At 46.8% G+C, this 22799-nt stretch overlaps 1 protein-coding gene across 3 annotated transcripts in view; it reads right to left on the minus strand.

Annotated features, from left to right (window-relative positions):
* Positions 1 to 1853: 1853 nt before the first annotated feature.
* DUSP4 (dual specificity phosphatase 4) overlaps positions 1854 to 22799 on the minus strand; it is a 28974-nt gene continuing 8028 nt past the window's right edge. The window contains exons 2-5 of one of the 3 annotated variants that reach the window (XM_042983123.1): positions 20575 to 20720; positions 19346 to 19565; positions 18530 to 18729; positions 1854 to 2009 (exon numbers count right to left, since the gene is read on the minus strand). In XM_042983123.1, the coding sequence (XP_042839057.1) occupies positions 1893 to 2009; positions 18530 to 18729; positions 19346 to 19565; positions 20575 to 20720 (683 nt within the window). In that variant the 3' untranslated portion in view covers positions 1854 to 1892. Of the gene's footprint in view, positions 2010 to 14766; positions 16210 to 17935; positions 18730 to 19345; positions 19566 to 20574; positions 20721 to 22799 lie in introns of those variants that run through there. The other 2 variants (XM_042983121.1, XM_042983120.1) reach the window with 2 other exon arrangements.

The raw sequence follows: 22799 nt of genomic DNA on the forward strand, positions 1-22799 counted from the left end.
AAGAGTCACCCCCGAAATTAGCTGCCTTATTTCCAAATTGAGTGGAATTATTGTACTCTATTAGAGTCACAAAAATCTTCACGGTTTCTCCAGTTCAAAAAGCTAAAGTTCACATCGTCTTTAGTAGATAGATGTGCAGGGACTTTTGTGTTTACTCCAGATTGGGGCTTATTTTGAGTGAGGTGCTTCAGATAGTTTATAGAGGTCCCTGCACTACGTTTCCGAACCGTTTCTTCAAACTTCTTAACAGACAAGGAGAACAAAAACTGAAACCAAAGCTCTTTTCGGTTATTTTTATAAATGAAGGTGGAGAAATACTATACTGTTTCTGCAGGAAGTTACTACTTTGTTTTGCATGTTTTAATCAATATTTGCCCGGTGCACAACAATGCTCGTAAAAGATTACCCATTCCAGTTTTTACACTCGCCCTTTTCACCCGAACTGAATATCGAATTGACTACGTTAACTCACTTACTTTGACACGCTGTGCATCTTCTCAGCTTTGAAGCAAAAGTAACATAAATGTGGTTAGGAAAAAAAAGAAAAGGAGAAACAGTGTGACAACAAACTTGCCGTTTCAACTTCAATTTCTGAAAACCGATTTATTTTTTAATGCAGGCTGATTAAGCTGTGACCTCATTTACTCTCCTAAAGGAAAATAAAATGGTTACATGCAAAAATTCTAGAATAGGCTCTTAAAGTATACACTTAGCTTTCTTTTTGGCTGAGTCCAATGCTAGAACTAGGCATCGGGAACTAGTTTGAGTTTTATAGCAGAATCTTGCATGGGTCCTCAAAATGAAATCAAGAATTAGCCTCAGTTGTTGCTTCTATTGAAGTTATAGTGACCCAAGCTGGGTGTTCGTGTCTTGGCTACCTGTGTAATAGCACTAGAATTCCATACGAAGCTTCCGAGTTTAATATTTGTTAAGAAGGCTTTTTCCTCCTTTCCTTCTTTTTTGCCGTAACAATGGGTTGAAGGAATGGCATCTGTATTGTTTTCAGTAGCTGTGAAAGTGTATAATACTTGCCTCCCCACTTAGAAATAGTTTAAACTGGTAAACACAGCTGTGATTTTTAGTTCAGTAAAAGGGTTAATATGGTATAGATCTCAAAAGCTTTATAGCTTTATTAAAAAGATAAGCCACTGCTCAACTGTGGTTATATGTTGTTTCCATCATACTAACTAGATTAATGGATGTGTTAAACTTCAGCCTTACACTTGAGAAGTCCACCTGTGGTTCAGTATCTAACCCGCCGATGTTCCGTATCTGATGTTCCGTGTGCCGAGTAAAGGTACTTGTGTAAGGAAGACATTTGCAGTGCTTCTTGTCTTGTAATGATCCAAGTGCATAGTAGTTGTCGAAAGAATGTGTATGTATTATTCATCTGCCAAGAGAATGGGTTCGTTGATATTTCACAGGAGCCAAATACATCTTTCAAAACTTGAAAACCAAAGGTCATCATGAGTGCCCACAAGCTAGTACCAGTTGGTTACGTTTGGAACTTCCATCCACAGCAGTGTGAAAACCCCTTTGGAATATAAAAGCATGGCATTAACTTAGGCCGAAATCCATTTACTTTTTTGTATACGCACTTCTGTAGGAGCGCTAGCAAGTTGAGGACTTCAGTGTGGCCTCCCCTGAAATGGCCCTTCTGTTTTCCCAAACCAAATGGAAGAGAGAATCTGCACACCTCCACCAGCCTGACTGAAGTTCTAAAGTCAAATCTTCTAGACCTGATGCTCCCAGTTTACTGGGTATTGCCGGCTGGGTTCTTAACTCGTAAGTTAAGTGCTCTAGACACTCTCTTCTTGCACTTGGCCTTCTTCCCTTTTCCTCAGGTTGCTAGTCTGGAATTGAGTAGCTCCAATAGTTACCTGTGACCCCACTCATCTTCCTCCCTTCTTCATCTTGAGTCTTGCAGAAGGAGACTGTGCTTCTGTTTGCATACCACGACCAGATCCGGTATGTGGCCTCCTGTGCTCTGCTCCGAAGATCCTGCCAATCTGTTAACAAATGACAGCATGGAAACCCGAGTTTTACTTCTATGCAAAATAATAGCAGTACAACCAGGATTCTTACTTACCTTTTCCTTCTTGGAATTCGGGATTTCTAGCTTTTCAGTAACATAAATAGAATAAGTAATATTAGGATGTTTTCATGACAGCATCCTTGTGCTCCTGGAGCTTACATCAGCGGCTAGATTAATTTCCCTTTGCTCTCAAAATAGCAAAGTGCATTGATGTAGAGAGAGAAATGCCTGAACGTGGCAAATAAAGTAATATAGATTAGTATTCTATTATTGTAGGCTTTATACAAAAAAAATAACGCTTCGGTGTGCTCTGGAAGGGCAGCAGTAGAATGCACGAAGTTGCCTGGGTTCTTCTTTATTTCAGTCCACCTGCCAAGTGCACGGGGTTATTGGCCACTGCTCGCCCCCCCTTTCTCAACGTGGGCGCGCGCTGGAATCCTGCAAACAGCCTTGAGAAAAGAAGTGGGTGTGTCCTCGGGCACCTTGCCTCCAGTGTGGCCAGAGCCCCCTTGTATGAGGATGTGGGATAAGCGGCCTTCTTGCTGTGTTTTTCGTTGGGCAGTTGTCTCCTACAGAGCCATGGACTCCAGTCATGCGGGAAACACTCCAAGCCCACGTTGAGATAGGGTTTCATGTGTCAGAAATTCATTTAAAGACTAAACTCAAACGTGTTCAGTGTCGGTGAGTGACGGAAAAAGGAAAAGAACGTAATTGTGAAGATAATATTTGAGCTTTGGTTGGACACATCTCGCACCTGAACAGGAAATGCTTTTTTTGAAAAACCGCCCTGGAAAGTGAGGCGTCTTCAGATACCTTGTGCATTCTGAAATTAATAGACAATTAAATGTTTCTTCTTAAGAAAAAGCCTTAACTGTGGCAGAAACTTTTTAACCTTTTATAGCCTAATACATAAGTTAGAATTCCATTTCTCAGTGTTTGAAAGGTGTCACTCGGGCATGTCTCCGTGTATGTCACACCCATAAAGCTGATTTGATGAGGGTACATATTTCACAACCGATGCTCCCTTACATAACACGGACTGGATCTAATCAATCCCCCCGATTTCTCGATGCCTGAAATTCCCCGGCGACCAGATATTCTGGTTTAAAGAAGTGCTAGCAGGATTTCAAAACTTAGCATTTGGGGGCGGGGGAGGGGGCAGGGGGCGGCGGAGGGGGACACAGCAGCATCTCACGAAGTGATACCACGTGGAGCCTGAGCGTTCCCCAAGCTGGTTTCTCATCATTTTAAATTATAAGCCATGGTTATGAGTGAAGGGCAGTAGGAAGCTCCAGCTTTTATACCCCATGAGACCAAAGCCGCTCGCCGTGCGACCCATTTTCTACATCCGCCAGAGGTCCCGCCTCCTTTGAAATAACAGTCACGCCGCAGGGGTGTCGCATTTGGGCTCCTCCTCCGTTCATGTTTTCTTTCCCGTGTTACATTGTCACACTCACCCAGACTTCTCATGCGCCACAATTCAGATTGTTTTGCTACTTTTTCATCTGTTTGTGCATTTCCTCAGGCAGCCCTGAAAGCCCTTTGTTGATTGAGAGTGTTTGCAGAGAAACACAGGAAAACTCTGGTAGTGGGGTGTCTCTCACGCTCCGATGCCCCTCCCAAGGTTCAGGATGAGGAGCGAGAACACACAGCAGTACAAGCGGAACCAAACTCTTTGAGGCTAATAGCCTAGACCTAGAGGATGACCTTGACCCTGTAACCATTGTAGTGATTACACAAAATATTTAAGCTCTTCATGTGCATACAATACCTGCTTCTGCTTCCATTGTTTCAACATCACCGGTCTTAGTGGTAGTGGTATTTGTCTTTGATAGCTACAAACTATAAAGGTACTTTTATCAACAAGGTTTCTCAACATTTACAAAACCAGCTTTGAGGAAATCTAAGAGTGTTTCCTGGCAACAGCATTTGGAGTAGTGATCATATGTTCCCATTGTGATGTTGGTCTGTGTGAGTAACCATTGTAGTGACGCCTTGGTTCCTTGGTTCGTTATTGGTGTTGTTTTTTATTTTTAGTCTCTCTGTGACCCACCAGTGGCAGGGGGTTCCAGTCCCCTCGCTTTGCTTTTTTGCTTTTGTCCGTTTGCAGGATTGCCAGATGAAATACGAGGCACCCAGTTACATTTGAATTTGAGGTAAATAATTTTTTAGCTTAAATATGTTTCATGCACTATTTGGCACATATATACAGTAAAAAAAAAAAAAGTTTCTCATTATCTGAAATTCAAACTTAACTGAGCATCCTGGCTTTTTGCTTTGTTTTATTTTGTTTTACTAAATCTGGCAACCCTATCGATTTGGTCATGGGAAATCGCTTACAGCATGTAAATTCTTCTAGTCTTTACCGTCTTTCCCGTGAAACAGAAGACCTTTTTTCCTCGCCCTCTACTTTCCAAACGAGGGCATCAAGGAACGTCACCTGCCTGCATGGTGGGTTTCTATTTAAGACATCTTTATGATTATATTTAACCTGTAATTGTGCTTTGGCTAAATGTCTAACAGTACTTGTAACTGTTTAATATTCAATAAAAACATTTTTAAAATATACTGTGTATGGACAGCAGTCAGCTCTGGAGTGTCGTCATTTCCCTGCTTGTCCATTTCAGCCTGACCACCCTTAACACAACTGACCTAAAACTGTCAGAATACAAGTAGCTGTTGTTCCTCTCCTCTTCCTGCTCAGATCCGTACTGCAGATGCCTCATCCGCACCTGTAAGCTCGCACGGGAGTGGGTGACGTCCAGCAGCCACGGGAAAAGAAGCACAGGTTCCTTTTAGAAATATCTCTGAAATGAAGGGGCCCGTGCTCTGGCGGCAGACCCACGCCAGCGTCCGGGGCATCTCGGAGGCCCTGCACGACTTCTGTGCCGAGACTCCCTGCCTCCACCACTCCCGGTGTGATACCTTCCAGGTGCAATGGGAAACGCCAAGCACCCGGCAGGGTGCCTGGCACGTAACACTAAGGAAATCATTCCCTTTGCTTCCATCCTCCTTTCTCCATGCCTCGTGGTGCATTACATAGCAAATTGGAAGCTAGCATTTTATCTACGACTTCTTTGCCAGAGGGTGGCAGAGTCACGAGGTCATAAATTAAGTACTTGCAAGCACCTAATCACCCCACAAATAGCAATAGCTATCACTGAGCCCTTGTGATGAGCCGGGGACTCTATATATACCTTGTCATTAACAATCCTAACAACCGGGGCCCCTGGGTGGCTCAGTCGGTTAAGCGTCCGACTTTGGTTCAGGTCATGATCTCACGGCTTGTGAGTTCGAGCCCCACGTCGGGCTCTGTGCTGACAGCTCAGAGCCTGGAGCCTCTTCAGATTCTGTGTCTTTCTCTCTCTCTCTGCCCCTCCCCTGCTCACACACTGTCTCTGTTCTCAAAAATAAATAAACATTAAAAATAAAAAAATAAAAAAAATCCCAACCCCACAGAATAGGAATTTTAATCCCCATTTTACACATGAAGAAACTGAGACTCAGAGAGGTGAAACAGCTTAAATAACTGATGTCCCAGAATTCTTTCCAATATGGACTTTAACACCTGTTGACAGGCACCAAACCTGACTCTTGTCTGAAGCTGGTGTTTAAGCAGGAATGAAACCACCAAGGTGATTCTGCTACATGGTTTTATGTCATCATCTCACGAGAAGATCAGATTCTAAGAGCCCTTGGGCTCCAGTTTCCCCTGTGGTTTTTGCTGATGTTAGAAAACAGAAATGATAGATTGCTTTTTAAATGTTTCTTTCTGCTGCTTCATTATTAGTGTATAGAAAATCAACTGATTTCTGTATGTTAATTTTGTACCCTGCGACATCACTGAATTCATCCTAATAGTTCTTTGGCAGAGTCTTTCACAATGCCTTTTTAAAATTCAACACCAAAGACACGATCCACAGAAGAAAGAAGTTGATAAGCTAAACTTCATTAAATTTTTTTAAAAACTTCTTTGAAAGATACTGTGGAGAAAATGAGAAGACAAGCCACAGGCTGGGAAAAAATATTTGCAAGAGACACATCTGACAAGACGTACTCCTGTCCAAAGCACGCAAAGGATTCTTAAGAGTCAATATTAAGAAAATGAACGAGCGGAGTAAAACATAGGCCACAGATCTGAACAGACACCTCACCGGAGAAGGTGAACAGATGGCGAGGAAGCGTATGAAAAGACACTCCACATCGTTTGTCATTAGGTGAGCGCAAGCTAAAACAACAAGAAAACATGACACACGTAGAATGGCCGAGATCCCAGACGCGGACAAGAGCAAATGCTGCTGAGGATGTGGAGTGATGGGAACTCTCATCCATTGCCAGTGGGAGCGCCAAACAGTACGGCCACTTGGAAAGACAGCTCGGCAACTGTCTCACAAAACTAAACACACTCTTTACCTACAGTCCGGGAATTGTACTCCTTGGTATCTACCCAAAGGAGTGGAAAAGCACGTCCACGCAAAACCCTGCACGCGGGTGCTTATGGCAGCTGTATTCATAACTGCCAAGATTGAAAGTGACCAAGATGTCCTTCAGCAGGCACACGGATAAATAAGCCGTGTCGCACCCAGACAATGGGATGTTATGCAGCACTGAAAAGAAACGGGCTACCAAGCCATGAGAAGATGTGGAGGAACCTTGCTTACCACTAAGTGAAAGAAACCAATCTGAAAAGACCGTTCCAACTACATGACATTCTGGGAAAGGCAAAACTATCGAGAGTTAAAAGACCAGTGAATGCCAGGGGTCAGGTGGGAAGAGAGGGATAAATAAGTGGAGCACAGAAAAGTTTTAGAGTAATGAAAATACTCTGTAGGATATCGTGATGCTGGACACGTGTCCCATTTGTCCAAACCCATGAAATGAACAACACCCAGGAGTGAACCCTCATGGAAACTATGGACATTGGCTGACTATGAGGTGTCAACGCAGGCTCATCCACTGTGACAACTGTGCCACTCTGATGGGAAATGCTGAAAATGGGGGGAAGCCACACGTGTGGGGACACAATATATATGGCAAATCTCTGTACCTTCTAGTTTTGCTGTGAATCTAAAACTGCTGTTAAAAATTCAGTCTATTTTTAGAGAGAGAGATGAGGGATAGAAACATGTCCAAGCAAAGGATAGATGGATGATTGATAGATAGATAGATAGATAGATAATAATAGATAATAGATAGATAATAATAGATAGATAGATAATAATAGATAATAGATAATAATGATGATAGATAATAATGATAGATAGATAGATAGATAGATAATGATGATAGATAGATAGATAGATAATAATAGATAATAGATAGATAATAATAGATAGATAGATAATAATAGATAGATAATTATAGATAATAGATAATAATGATGATAGATAATAATGATAGATAGATAGATAGATAGATAGATAATGATGATAGATAGATAGATGATAGATGATAGACTTTCTCTTAGTGGAGACAGGAAACCTAGACATGCACATGAATAAATAAATATTAAATAAAATTTGTTAATTTTGACTTCATTCCTCCTTTGACTTCAAAGAGGTGAACAGTATAAACATATTAAAGAATCCTAGATTTTTAATTAATTTGAAACTTGGGAGAATGAAGGGGAAAAGCAAAAAAATTCTTGGTGTTTCCTCCACTTTGGACTCGGAGCCGGATTTTATAGACCAGTGCCCTGAAGCTGAGACCCAGGAAAACAGTGAGGGAAAGAGAGCACTAAGACAGATGAGCTCTTCTCCCACGGGCTCACCAGCACATACAGCACCAATCCGCACGATGCTCGCTTGGGCGGGCCTGGGGGCCCGGCCACAGGGCAAGCGGCTTTGTTCTCTGTCTACATAGCTGTTCAAGTAAGGCAGCATGGTATATACCCTGAAAGCAGGGACTCAAAGAGGTATTTGTTAAAAAAAAAAAACAAAAAAACTAAGCAAAGATAAATGACAAACGGGAAATGTTTTCAATTCATACTATAGACAAGGGATTAATCTCTTTCATACAGAAAGAGTTTGTGAAAATCTGTAAACTAAACCAATCAGTTGTGAACACACAGTTCATAGTAAAAAATACAAATGATTCTTGAGTACATAAAAGTATCCGATCTCATAATAAAGAAACACAAGTTAAAATAAGTAAATTAATGCTATTTACCTACCAGATTAACCCAGGAAGTTTTATGACAGTGTTAGTGAGTGTTTGGGTAAAAAAGCAGTGAGTGGGGGGCAAAATTACATAAATGCGAACACACACTTTCATGTACTTACTTGTATATGCATGGCAGATCTTCTGGGTAAATATGTAAAAATCTGACAACATTGGTAAACATGGGTAAACTGAGGGGCAAAGCAACATAGTTGAGAAGAAGACACTATTGTATACACATCTGTATTTTCCAGATGTTGATCATCCGTGTGAATAAATTATATAAAGAACTAAAAATTAGGAGTGAATTGGGTTATTTATCTTAGACTTGGAGGGGTTTCCACAATATATTAAGGGAAGCAAGATACAGAACATTGCATATTATATGGTGTTGCTTTTTTAATGAAGCAACTATGAAATAAAATCCTTATATGTACTTACATATAGAGATACATGGTATATATACAATATATCATGATAGCATATAATTCAATACATTATATATGACTGAGCAGGGAGACCTATGGAAGGACACATGATTGTGTACTATAGTTGTTTGCAGGGTCTGGTGGAAGGTGGGAGGTAAGTCAAAAAGTATTCTTTTTTTTCAATGTTTATTTTAAGAGGGTGCGAGCACGCACGCAAGCAGGGGAGGGGCACAGAGAGAGAGAGAGAGAGAGAGAGAGAGAGAATCCCAAGCAGGCTCCAAACTGTCAGCACGATCTCACGAATGACCTGAGCAGAGATCAAAAGATGTGGGTGCTTAACCGACTGAGCCACCCAGGCGCCACACACAGTCGAAAAGTATTCTTTAACAATATGTCTGACATATCTCTGGAACACTGTGTGTGTGAGTGTGTGTGTGCATCCGCACGCACACACACCTGCATCTGTCGAACACAGAAGAAACATCGCCCACAAGCCACAAGAAAAACAGAGCTATCATGACTCATCCATGAAATAGGACATCGAAGCACATGTATATTTGCATATATTTTGCACATATGTATATATCCATGCACGCACACCCGCACACATACATAAAAAACATTCACGGAATCTAAGGGTGGTAGCTTCAGAGATAAGGATGTCAGAAGGTTTTGTGCTGTTTAATTTTTTGCTGCGTTTGAATTTTTCAATAAAGCCACTTTGCCGTGGGAAGGAAAAAGGAATAATAATTTATAAAAGCTCCTGTAGCTCGGTAACTCAAGGCTCCTCTAAATTTAGAGTCTGATCTCTACGTGAATTGCTTTGATCTGTTTGGAAACTTAAAGCAGGTGCAGTCATCTTAGCGACGGCAGAAGCCATGATGGTGATGACAGTGTTGGTGTCTGATTCTGCCAGTGCCTCTGTTATTTTTGCCCGTTTGCTCAGAATGTTGGAAGTGCATGTGTTCAGCTGGAAGGTGGAAATGAAGACAACTGGGGGAAGGGTCTCTCTTTGCTTGTCTCTTGCTGTGTCTGCTCAAAGCAATGGATTAAATTTTTTTTTTAATGTTGATTTATGTTTGAGACAGAGAGAGACAGAGCATGAGCGGGGGAGGGGAAGACAGAGAGGGAGACACAGAATCCAAAGCGGGCTCCAGGCTCCGAGCTGTCAGCACAGAGCCCGACACGGGGCTCGAACTCACGGACCATGAGATCAGGACCCGAGCCGAAGTCGGACGCTCAACCGACTGAGCCACCCAGGCGCCCCTCAAAGCAATGGATTATACATTAAATGCAGTTACACTGTTGTAAACAAATGCCCTGAATCAACATTTGGCCTAATTACAGAATTCAGCCTATACCATGGGCACATTTCTATGACTTAATGGTCAGGTTTTCTCTGTGATTGAAAGATAAACCTCCAACTATTAAAATTAAAAGAAGGGGGCACGGGGCGCCTGGGTGGTTCAGTTGGTTCAGAGTCTGACTTGACTTGGGCTCAGGCCACGATCTCACAGCTCGTGAGATTGAGCCCCACACGGGGCTCCATGCTGTCAGTGAGGAGCCTGCTTGGGATTCTCTTTCTGCCTCTCTGCTCCTTCCCTGCTTGTTCTCTGTCTCTCTCTCTCTCTCTCTCTCTCTCAAAATGAATAAACATTTTTTAAAGGTGAAGTAAAATGGAAGGTATGGACACGGGACATCTGCAGAGTGTACCGTTAAATGAGAAAGTAGGCTGTGGATCAACACGTGCAACCCCACCATCCCCTAGGGCAGGAGGGTCTGACCGCACAAAGACGTTTTCTCAATTCTACTGCTTTGTGTCTTTGCAACTCAAAAGAAGAGTGTGATTACTTGGTTTCTGTGTTCTGGCCCAGTGCCATCCCTGACCTTAGGGGCAGTTAGAGCAAATGGTGAGCTGATCAAATTGAGGGCAGGGCAAGAATAACAGAGAACAACAAGGGGGAAAATCCTGGCTTAACAGTATTATCCTGTCAAATGCACACATTTTACACAATGGGTAAATAAAAGTCTCAAACGGATCGTGCCGAATTGTTCATTTTGGTTATGGAAAGTAAAAGCAGTGGGATGTAGGGCAGAAATATTGAGAAGGAGAAACTTTCCATTTTCCTCATCTGTATTTGTGTTCTTTGAAATTTTTGGCAGTGGGCATATTTCCATATATTAATCATTGAACAGCTTTATTGGGATATAATTTATATGTCACAAAGTTACCCATTTTAGGTGTGCAATTCAGTGATTTTTTAGTAAGTTTACTAAATTTAAGAGTTGTGCAACACCCCATCCTCCCCCCCCCCCCCCCGCCAAAATTGTTGACTCAAGTCAGCTTGGAACTCTGATGGGAGACACGCCTCAAGGTCAAGTTCAGTCTCTTCCCAATGAACTTCCCTAGGGCACCTCACCAGAGCCAGCTCCCTTGGCTATTATTGCTCTGTAAGGCTGGGTTCCCTGCTGTCATGAGAGGTCCGCGCCCTGTTTCCAGACCGTCCCAGCTCCCTATTCTGTCTATGCTGATGACAGTGAGGTTCCCGGGACCTTGATGGGACCTTTGCTAATTACTGAGAGATAAAGCCCATGCCACTTAGACCCATGGATCCAGAGGCCGGACAACCTTTAGGGAGCAGATGGTCATGAAATCCCCAATCTCAAGGTAACAGACGACTTTTCTATAATGGCCTCTCCCTCTGAAGGCACATGTTGGAGAAACAGACCTTTTCCTTTTGTTTCCAGCCCCTTTCTGTGCCTCAGCCTGCCTACCCTCTCTCTCTCCTCTCTCCCAGGAAAAGGAGACCCATCTAACTGCTCAGAACTCAGGACAGCCATTTTCCACTGGGTGAGGTCCCTATGCCTCAAGGTGAACACATTTTCCTTGTTATTTCTCCTGCCACAAAGCCCTTCCCTTCTCTGCCAGCAACGAGGACGGTAAGTTGCAGTGGGCCTGGCTCTTTCAGGTTCATGAAGTACGAAGTTGCTGGTCTAAGCTGGGTTGTCTGACTCAGGTCTTGTGTAAGAGCCCATCGTTGGGAGGTGGCAGATGTGTGTCCATTTGGTGGCTGTTACTAGTAACCTCTTGGATGAAAATCCAGTCCAAACCTGCCTACCCTCACGGCACTGTATGTGCCCCCAGAGACGCGGGGGAAGGAGTTTTCGCAAGGGCTCACGGGAATGTGTCTGTCCAGAGACCCCTGAGCTACCCTGGTCTGCCTGCCTCAACTGGCTGCCAGACACAATTTCAGTAGCTTTGTATTCTGCTGGAGGAAAACCCAGCACACTCTCTCTAGCCACTTGTTCTCCATCTCATGCACTGGGTTGGTCTCTACGCCCCGCCGTGCAGCGGGGAAGACACCTTGGGTGGACGCAGACGTAAAAAGGTGAACTCTCATGGTGAGGTGGGGGTCTTGAAATCAGTGGTTGCTTCACACCCTCCTACCTGCATTCCCTCCTGGGATTGTACTGTTCGAGCACGTCGTTTTTTGAAGAATGGATTTATCTTGTGATGTTTTCTGGATCAGAAGGGGCCATAGACAGTGTGCGTGGTGGCCGAAAGCTGTTTCAGTCCTGGGAGGAGATCTTAGATGATAAATGTGTCTTGGTTAGGAGCAAAACTTGAGTCTGAGGAGGCCTGACACTGCGTCAACCAAGTAGGGAGGAAGTGACTTCTGAAACCAGATCGTAAAAAGGGGTGTTGACTGGACCACTCGTCTCGTGAGAAATCTGACTGCCCTCAGGAGAGGGCGTGTGTTGGGGGTCCAAGTGACCGTCACAACTGAACTCTAGCTGAGAGCATCGCTGCCAGCCATTTGCGCCATTTTGGAGGCACGGCCTAACCACCTTCGGATGACAGCGGTGCGAGCTGTCACGGACTGGGACCACCTGAGACACGCCGAGGGAGGACTGCTTAGCGGGGCCTTTCCCAAGTTTCTAATCTACAAATTCGTCAGCAAAATAAAGCGGTTATTGGTTTATACAAGGAAGCTCTTGGGGTAAGTTGTCATAGTAACAGTGACAGTAATCCGAAGTCAGGGTCTGGGGGTTGAATGGAAGGGGGAGGGTGGAAGAGACAAAGCTGTATCAGGGATTCCTGAGTGGTAAATCGGACATCACCTGTGGGAGTCTGTAGGGTCTCTGGCTCAGGAAGTCTTAGGTGGGCCCAAGAACCTCTATGTTTTAGATAATCTCCCACAGGAGAGGATATATATAATCCCCATCCCCCCACCTTGCCATTCTCTCCCATCCTGCCCATTTCTGCACATTAGTTCTCCAGGCGAAATCAGAATCATTTTCCCATGTTCCTTACAAATCCTGTAGGTGTTGTGAGATCACATTAAATGTATAACTTACAGGGGCGCCTGGGTGGCTCAGGCGGTTGAGCGGCCGACTTCGGCTCACGTCGTGATCTCGCCCTCCGTGAGAGTTCGAGCCCTGCGTCGGGCTTTGTGCTGACAGCTCAGAGCCTGGAGCCTGCTTCCGATTCTGTGTCTCCCTCCCTCTCTGCCCCTCCCCCACTCATGCTCTGTCTCTCTCTCTCTCAGAAATAAACATTTTTAAAAATGTATAATTTATAGAGAAATATTTTTTCCAGTATTAAGTCTGTTTATCTGAGAGCTTGGTATGTCTTTTACTTTTTTCACGTGTTCTTAGAAACCCCTTGGTAGGGCTGTACTATGTCCATTATATAGGTCTTGCCTATGTCTGGTAAAGTTTATTTTAGCCATTTCATCTTTTTTTTTTTTCGAAGTCTATTTATTTATTTATTTAGAGAAAAGCAGTGGGGGAGGGGCAGGGGGACAGAGGAGCTGAAGCAGGCTCTGTGCTGTCAGCACAGAGCCCGACGTGGGGCTCAAACTCATGAACCATGAGGTCATGACCTGAGCCGACGTTGGATGCTTAACCCACTGAGCCACCCAGGTGCCCTGTAGGCATTTCATCTGTAAGTTATACTGCAAATGGGATCGACTACCATCTTACTGTTGCTGGATATGTTCACATAGCAGCACCTATTGCTTTTTTCATGTTAATTTTACCATCAAGTGCTTACTGAATTTTCTTCTGATCATCTCTTAGTTGATTCTCCTGTGTTTTCCTGACACATACCCTCTGCAAACAATTTGGCTTCCCACTTTCCAAACTGTATGCCTCATTTTTATGGCTTCCTAATCACATTGGGTAGGGCTTCCAGAATATCAAATAAAAACGATAGAGTGGGAATGAGGTTTATTAATTGCTTTTGGTTTACAACTTGGGAAATCTGCACAAAGGAATCTGATAACAATCCGCAGATCAGCACTGGGGGACCGCCAATTTATAGAATTCTTTATCCAGGTATTTCTTCAATCTGGCCTTCAAACATGCTGGTAATTTCCATGATCCCAATGGAATATGAAGTCAGTAAACTTTCCTAAGATTCTGTGTGAGTCAGGCAGGACCTTTTATCAATGGGGAGGGGTGTCCCAGTGGTAGTGATGCCTTATACATTTTACTATAGCCCTAATCGTTTCCTGCTTAGGCAGTTTGATTGACTCCTCCCACCAAGGAGCCACCCTTTTTGCTTCATCCTGTGCTTGGCCCTAAGGAGATTCTCAGATGAAGGACACTCCCTGTCTCTTACTGTTCTTTTTTTTTTTTTTTTTTTTGAATGTTTATTTTTGAAGGAGAGAGAGACAGAGTGAGTGGGGGAGGGGCAGAGAGAGAGGGAGACACAGAATCCGAAGCAGGCTCCAGGCTCCGAGCTGTCAGCACAGAGCCCGATGCGGGCCTCGAACTCACAAACCGTGAGATCATGACCTGAGCCGAAGTCAGACACCCGCCCGACTGAGCCACCCAGGTGCTCCACCGTCGAATTCTTCCCGTAGGAGTGTGCCTAGAGAAATCAGGTTCTCAGAGATGCACGTCAGCTATACCATCACTGTCCTCAAGTGGTCATCAGGGAGAACAGTGGGGTCACTGATTTTACCAGCCAGTCTGCCTACCATGTTACTGTCAATGTCACTAAGCGCACATTAAGTGACCCAGTCCTTCCCTTCTCTTCCAAGTCATCCCAGCAGAGCAGTTTTCAAGGAGAGAATAAACCAGGCCAGAGGTGGTTGAAAATGTATTTATTTTTCTTCAAATGATCTTTTTCAAGCAATAAATAAAAACAGACATGTCAACTTTTCTAAAAAACAAAACCAAACAAAAAAGAAATCCCCTAAACTATATACATCCTACAGAAATACAAGCATATCAAATGTAGAAATGACATCACTCTGAAAGATGGGGCTATTTACAAAAGTTACAAGTATTGCATTGCTCTGTCTTGAAGAAGCCTCTTCCTCATATGACTCATAAGCTCTAAGAACAGGCAGGGTGCCCTTCGGGGACGGGGTTATCTTCAAGAGGTGAAACTCCCCATCTTTCTTGTTCGACAAGGAAAATGTAAGGAAAGACCCCAACGTCCAGACACTGTATTCAATTTGCCAACAACGTTCCACAGATCGGATGACTTTCGAGGAGCCTGAGAGGTGCCCCCTTCAGGAGGTCACATGCTCCTTGAGCTCCTGATAGAAACCATCTTGTCCCGCAGCCAGGCTGGGACGGGTGGCAAGTGACCACCCCCTGAGCCAGTGACCAACCCCTGGCTGTGGTTTCTTCGGGACAAGCTAGTTCTGTCAGGAAGACTAGCCTTCCAGAAAGCAAGGCCATTTTCCCCATCTTGGCCGCACATGGGGCACACTTGGGGAGCTCAGAAACACACGGATGCCTCGGTCCCAGCTCCAGAAATCCTGGCCTAATTGGTCTGGGATAGCCTGGTAGCAAGGTTTTCAAAACTCCCCAGCTGATGCCGGCAGACAGTCAAGGTGAACCACCCCTTCTGTACTTTGGGCTCGGTGGCCAACTCCCGTCCCGATTAACCATCCTGCCTCCCTCTGTCCACTTTCCCACAGATGTTTGCATTTTTTTCTCATGGCACCCCAACCTTGTTGAAAACTCTGGAATCCAGTTCCAACAAGCACCTGAGCAAAATGGCCCCAGGAGGAAAGGACTGAGACTGTGAGCTCCCGGCCACCTGTTCATGGCACTTTCAGCCTGGCGTGTCTCCATGGGAAAGTCAGGTGTGTTACCCTCAGCGATCCACAAACAACCTTGGTCACACAAGATTCTGGGAGCTGACAGCAACCCTTGGTCTCTAGAGGAGATCCAAGGTAGCCAACAGCATGGCTGATAATCGGTGAAAGTGGCAATGTTTTCTGGCCATCGCAGAAAGTTTGCATCACCAGAAATCACTTCGTGGGAGAGAGGCCAATGGCAACCCACCTGACCATTTGAACTTCATTAGAGTTATGTCGAGTCATCAAAGAGGCTTCTGATGGCAGAATTATGACCACCTCCCCCAAATCCCCTCTTCCTATCAAGCCAATTTCCTATTTTTATTTCTGAGAGTTCTGGGACTCACGTTGTCATCAAGTACAAAGAAAATGGCTTTATAAATAGCAGTTTGACACAGTGACAGAAGACTTGAATTGGAAAGTGGGGGAAGACGTGTCTGGGGCTGGTCCTGAGCTCCGACTGTCCACATGGTTGGAATCCAGTCTGGGAAAACACAGGTTTTGGCGGATGTGCACTTGTTCTATAGAAAGTGAGTCTGTTCCAGGTTACTTTTCCTCCCCCTGCAACAGCCACCCTGCCCCCCAGGTCCATCTGCTGTTGGAACCCAGGGCTCCCTCAGCTGCAGAACCTTGTGGACCTCATTCACCACAAAACACAGAGCAACCTCCAGGAAGCAAGGAAAAAGTGGGAATGGCCAGCTGTGCCACCTCTAAATAGGTCCATTGTCCAGGCATCTTAACCCCTCCACACCTCACCCCTATTCAGCCAAGCAGCTCCTAGGGAATGAGGGAGCCTTTGGCTTTTCTAAAAACAGGAAGCGGGAACTCTGGCCTCACCCAAAGACAGGGCTTGACAAAGGCAGGATGAGTGATGCCAACACAGGTTCATGTTTATGGAAGGAAATGTAATGAACCTGGTCCTGTCTGGGATGCCAGGATAAGAAAGAGCATTCCAACACGATTCTGACATTGAGGCTTGAAGTTATTTACGGATGAGCAAGAATATTCATTTAGATCTAGACTCACAAGGGGCTAAAGAACAAAAAAACAAAAGAACAAAGAACAAAAAAACAACCAAAAAATAAACATGCTCTCATTTCTAGACAAGTTTGCAAATACCTCTAAGCTGGCACTCAGTAACAACACTGTTCCACACTACCACAATTGAAGTAACATGTAGCTTCCCTCCTCCCTCCCCCCAAGCCCAACCCACACACAACATCCTTCTCCCTCAAAAAGCCTTACCTCCGTTTGGAAAGGCCCCTTCAAATGGCATTATCCCAAGAATGGATTCCAAAATGGCACCCGAGCACCCACGGTGCCCATTCCAGGAGCCCAGCAGCCAGCTCCCAAGCAAAGGGTCTGCCCAGCTCCTCACACACACTCTTCCATCCTAGACCTGAAACATGGTGTCCATTCCCCTCTTTTTATTCAAATAAGGGCCTTTAAAAAATATTCACCTAAGCCGGGGAATTTTGAGAAGGCAAGAATTTGTTGACGTACTTCTACTCTCACAGGACTCACATCACGTCTGGCTCTAGCTAGCTGGGTTCCCCAATGGCCCGGCCCAGTGATTCCCTGGAGGAAAATCTCCACTGCGCCCAATTTTTCAGGAGCACCTTATACAACATGGCATTTATCACAGATGATTTGCAAGTCCTCAGGCAGGTCTGTGAGAACATGCTCCCGCCAACTGGATCACCGACCCTCAGAAAGAAAAGACTGTACTGTCGGGATGTAAAGCCACTTTAGTGTTCCATGTGCCCAGGAACCAGCCTCAAAAGTCATCAAACAGCAGTCCTTACCTTCCTTCCACCTGCCACCCCACCCTGCCTGCTTCTCAGTGGCAACCAATCCCAGGTGTCTATCCCGCCACCTTGTCCACACCTGGGAGATGCCATTTCCCTTCTAACTGCTTCGACATTTGCACGCTATCGTGCTCCACTGCGGGACATCGACAGAAACATATCCAAAATTCACTGTCACTAGACTCCTTGTACTTACATACTCTGAGGAAATTCTTAATAAATACTTTTATTTATTACGAAGTGTAATTATTCACCTGTTGGTGACTTCAAAAGGAAAACCACGTCCTATAAGATTTCGTCAAAGAACATAAACAAAACATCGACCAAAAAACAAAAACAACCAAAAAAAAAAAAAAGCTGTTACAAGAACAAAAAAAGGACGAAGCACACAGAACCAGGCACTTCTGGCAAACTTGTTTTCTTTTTGTCCCTTTCCCACTCCCACCCGCCTCCCCCCCACCTTAATAAAACTGGGTGGGCACATTTGCCAGGATCTGTGGGTTTCCTAACTTCAAGCCTTACCGCTTAAAAAAATGAGGTAAGAAATTCCTATCTGAAAAGTAACAGACACACAAACCAAACCAAGGTCTTCCCTGCCCGCTGAGGCAGCCGCAGCCGTTATTGCTCTAGGTTGGAGTGTTTTGTTTGCTCGTAGTAGGTGTATTCGAAGTCCTTATTGCCATTCTAGCTGGCCCCAGGCTGGCCCAGGAGGAGCAAAGGGGGAGGAGCTTGGCCGCCTGCTCCCCACGCTGGTCAGTCCCCGCGGGGCCGGCGGGCTCGCGGGGTGGGGGTGGGGGGCTCCGAGCGGCCCTAGCAGCTGGGGGACGTGGTGATGGGGCTGTGCAGGTAGGGCAGGCTGTTGGGGGCCGAGTGCACGCCCACCGACACCGGGAAGCTGAAGACAAACTGCGAGGTGGGGGTGGGGGTGGCCTTGCCCCGCTCCCGCAGGGGCCCCGAGGGGCTGGCGGCCTCCACGGCGCAGGACGTGGCCAGCACCTGCGACTCGAACTGCAGCAGCTGCCCCATGAAGCTGAAGTTGGGCGAGATGATGCTCCGCCGCTGCTTGACGAACTCGAAGGCCTCCTCCAGCCTCACCCGCTTCTTCATCATCAGGTAGGCCAGGCAGATGGTGGCCGAGCGCGAGATGCCCGCCTGGCAGTGCACCAGCACCCGGCCGCGGCAGTCCTTCACGGCATCTGGGGCAGAGAGCGCCACGCGGTTACTGGCGCTCCACCAGATGGCAGGTGCGGGCAGGGCCGCGGGGGGAGGGGGGGGGGGGAAGAGTGTTGGGGGAGGGGCACTCCCAGTCAAGGAATAACGTTGGCGGCCGAGGAGGGGGAGGAGGAAGCCCACCGCAAAGGACTCTAGGATTCCTTCCACCCATTCTGGGCTATTTTTTTGAGACTGATCCAAACAAATGCACTAATAAGCTTGGGAAAAATGCATGGTAAAGCCGGTTAAATCCCAACATACCTTCAAGGATTTCCATGTGCAGGAACAAAAACACTGGCCCAGTTCTCCCTTTATTTGTTTCCTCCCCATCCCCAAAGCCTTATCATCTAGACATCTGGAGCCACGCATGGAAAACGTTATTGCCTAGATAAGCTAACGGCCCGGCTGGGGAGTCTCTCTTCCTATCCCCACCCAACACAGCATCCAGGCAGTGAGCCTTCCTCAGAGGCACAGGGGAAACGGGCACACCCCCGCGACCGCGCCCCTTCGGTCCCTCCTTCCGCAGGCAAGTACCGTGGTTCCCTCACAACCTCCCGCACTCGGCCTGCACCCTGCACCGCACCACCAGAGCCAACCTACCGATGTACTCAATGGCTTCCATGAACCAGGAGCTGATGTCTGCCTTGTGGTTGTCTTCCACGGGAATGCACTTGTACTGATAGTGGCCTTCAAAGTGGTTCGGGCAATCGGAGGAGACATTCAACAGGGCCGTGATCCCCAGCGCGTCCAGCATGTCCCTCCGGGCAGCGTGGTAGGCACTGCCGAGGTAGAGGAAGGGAAGGATCTCCACAGGACCCCCCTGCGCCAGAAAGAGAGGGCAGAGTGCCCCCAACATCGTGAGTGTAAGGCCCCCAGGAAAATGGCCGGAGTGCTTGGGACGGGCGGGGGGGTACCTGGGCGAGGTGGGCTTTCACAGGCCCAGGGGAGAACACCCGTGGACACAGCCCTTCCGGGTCTCCCCTTAGCCTGCGGGGGCTCCTGGCGGGACACCAGGCCCGGTGGGCTTCTCTAGCCTTTACGCTCCGCTCTGCTGTGAGCGGCAAAGCCAGGACAGGTCAAGGCTCGTGGGCCCCACCTGGCGGTTCAAGCAGCCCTCCTCCCCCTCGATAAATAAAGTGGCAGACACAACACCGGCCTTGCCACACCACTTAGGACACGAACCTACACCTAACTCAGCGCCAGGCTGTCTGTTGTGGGGTCGAGGGGCTTATTTCCCTGGGCACATTAGAAACGTATGCTGTTTTGGCCTCACAGACAAGAGGCGGGATCTATGAGGAAATGTGGGCTGCAATTCGTGATGTTTTCTGAGTCAGACCAACTCAAATGGTCTGGGATCTGACAGCAGACTTGCTGGACCCTATGAATCCACTCCTTCTCCATCTAAGTGCAAAGGCTGGTAAGACACAGAGCAGCTTAAGCCGGTTTTCTTGGGGGAGGGTTGGCCAACCATTTATGTCCATTGGGCGTTTGCAATTGGCTTGTACACGGCAGGGTGGCCTGGCTCTTTCTACACAGCAGCCCACATGCGCTGGCTTCAGCAATCCCCGCGTGTCCGCATGTGAAGTTAGAGGCAAAGTCAGAAAGTTAGGTCTTTGTATGTTTCCAAATGAGGGTAATAAGAGGGAAGGAAGAAACAAATAGACCCTCCCTAACACTGCACCCCAGTACTCGGGGTTCACTCCATTCTCACCAAATTGAGGCACTGGATCCAAAGCCTCTGAAAAGCAGAACTCCGAAAATAAGCCCCCTTGCCCCCGCCTCACCCCCTCCCATTGCCCCTTTCCCCCAGGCTCTGGGCCCGGGTCTACCTGGTCGTGCAGCGGGGTTCCACAGGACCCACAGCCCACGTCCAAGGACTCAGCAGTGCTGGGGGGAACAGCAGGTGGGATGGTTGCCAGGGCCTTCGTTTTGGAACAGAATTCTGGGTACTCGGAAGAAAACCTCTCATAGCCACCTGTAAAAGAGAAAGACGTTGGTGTTAATAGAGTCAGGAAGCCGGCAAAACCCCAGAGAAGTACTTGAATCCGACTCCTGGACTGAGGAGAACGGCTGGGAAGCTGGGAACGGCCGGATCTACATTGGCCACCAGGTGGCGCTGTGGGCCCAGAGATCACGGCTATGGAGCCTTCAGAGAGCCGCATTTGGCCAGGGCTGCATCCTGAAGGCTGGAAGGGAAGTTTTAGGATCAAGACTTAGGTTTGGGAGGCAGATACAGAAAGGACGACGTGCAGGGGATATGCAGAAGGGACTTTCCACGGCAGCTTCTTGGGGTGATGACAAAGCATGGAAGACTGGCCATTGTGTGTTTCCAAGAGCCCCGAGGCAGTCTGGTGCTGGGCCTTGGGGCCTGCAAAGATGTCTGTCATCCCCCACCTCCAGTCCTGCCTTTGGAGAGGTTCTGCAATGTGGGAGAGAAGGAAAAAAAATTTACCCTGGCACCAGCCCTTCTGGATCTCAGCAACAGAACAGATGCCAATCGCCCAGCCTCATGAACAGCTGTTCATCAGCAAGGGGCCAAAATAAGAGGAAACGGGCTTAAATATAAATCCCTCTTGCTACATACAGGTTTGGGGCAAGGCAGGATTTCCTGACCTGCGAGTTGCTAAGCTCTGGAATGGTTATCTGTGGGATCGTCTTCCGGGGAAGGGAGGTCTTTTAAGTAAAAAGAGATAAAGGGCCGACTTCTCTGGAATAGTGTTAGTGCCAAGCCGAAAAGCTCCTGCTGGCTGGCGGAGGGCAGAGAAGCAGGAGAGGGGCAGGAAACACTAGAAGAGAAATGCTTGGTCAGTATCCGATTTACTCTCAGTTCTGGGACTTTGCATTGCGAGTAACTTAGCATCCACGGTCCTTGTGTGGCCCTGCTTGTATTTTTATCTTGCCGTTTCCATAGGACCCGAAACATATTACAAATTCATTCAGGAGAGCCTACAGGTTGTGAAGCGACCACTGTAACGGACCCATTCAACCAACAGTCCCGAATGTAGCTAGCACCGTTAAATCCTGACGCGTAAGCGGCATGGTGTCACGGGTTCCTAGAGACATTCATGGTAACCTTCCGACATGCAGACATGTGACAGTTAGTCAATCACTTGCCCAGATCCCAGCCCTAGAAAATTCTGCTTTGCAGAAGAAGGGAATGCTTCTTCGCCACATCATAAGGCTTACAGAACAGGGTATACATTTTTTCCTCTCTGTTCCCCTCCATTCCCTCCCTCGGGATATAAATGGGGATCTCTCTGGTCACAGGCCCGGCTCCTGCTGAGTCACAATAACCAGCTTCCCCCGGAGGAGAGGGCCCAGTACTGGCAGCTTCGGGCGCGTTGGTGGCCTTAATGGTCATCTCAGCACAGGGGCACCCCTCCTTCCCATTAGCACCCCCTTTTCTTTACAAGGCTACAAACATTGCTGCCCCAAATGCAGTGAATCATAATGAGGGAAGATGGCTCTTCCAGCAAATGTCTTTAGCTCAAGTTCCTAAGGTAGAACTCTGGGAAACTTCCTTAAATGTTCCCCTTTGAAAGGCAGAAAGGGAAGTGAATCAATCAACAAACCATTGTTGAACACCTATATACAAAGCCATTAGCTGTTACTCTATGTATTTCTATAGGATTTAAAGACTTTTAAATAAAATGATTTCCTGTGTTTATTACGTAATTTGAGCTGTTCAAATATGCTGTTTTCAAAGCTATGGAAGACATGGGCGGTGCGCTCCCAAAGCTTGTCACCCAGACAGGCAGACTAGCGGTGCCCCCCTGAAAGCGAGTGCTGGAGACACAGGAGCGCCAGGGCCAGGCTGTGAGGTCACCGAGGAGGAGCACCCCCCACACACACACCAAAGGGCAGCGGAAGTAGGAGGAGCCTCAGAGTGGTCAACACACAATGTCCTTCCCATTGCTGAGAAGGTGCGGGACAGGGCACCAGACTGAAAAGGCCTGCGTTGAATCCCAACCTGGTCAAGTCATCAAGCTGTGCGGCCTGGGGCTGTCATCGAACCTCTCTGAGCCTCTCCCTCACTTGTAAAGTGTGATGAGAC

The sequence above is a fragment of the Panthera tigris genome, chromosome B1, assembly GCF_018350195.1.
Source record: "Panthera tigris isolate Pti1 chromosome B1, P.tigris_Pti1_mat1.1, whole genome shotgun sequence".
Taxonomy (NCBI): Eukaryota; Metazoa; Chordata; class Mammalia; order Carnivora; family Felidae; genus Panthera; species Panthera tigris.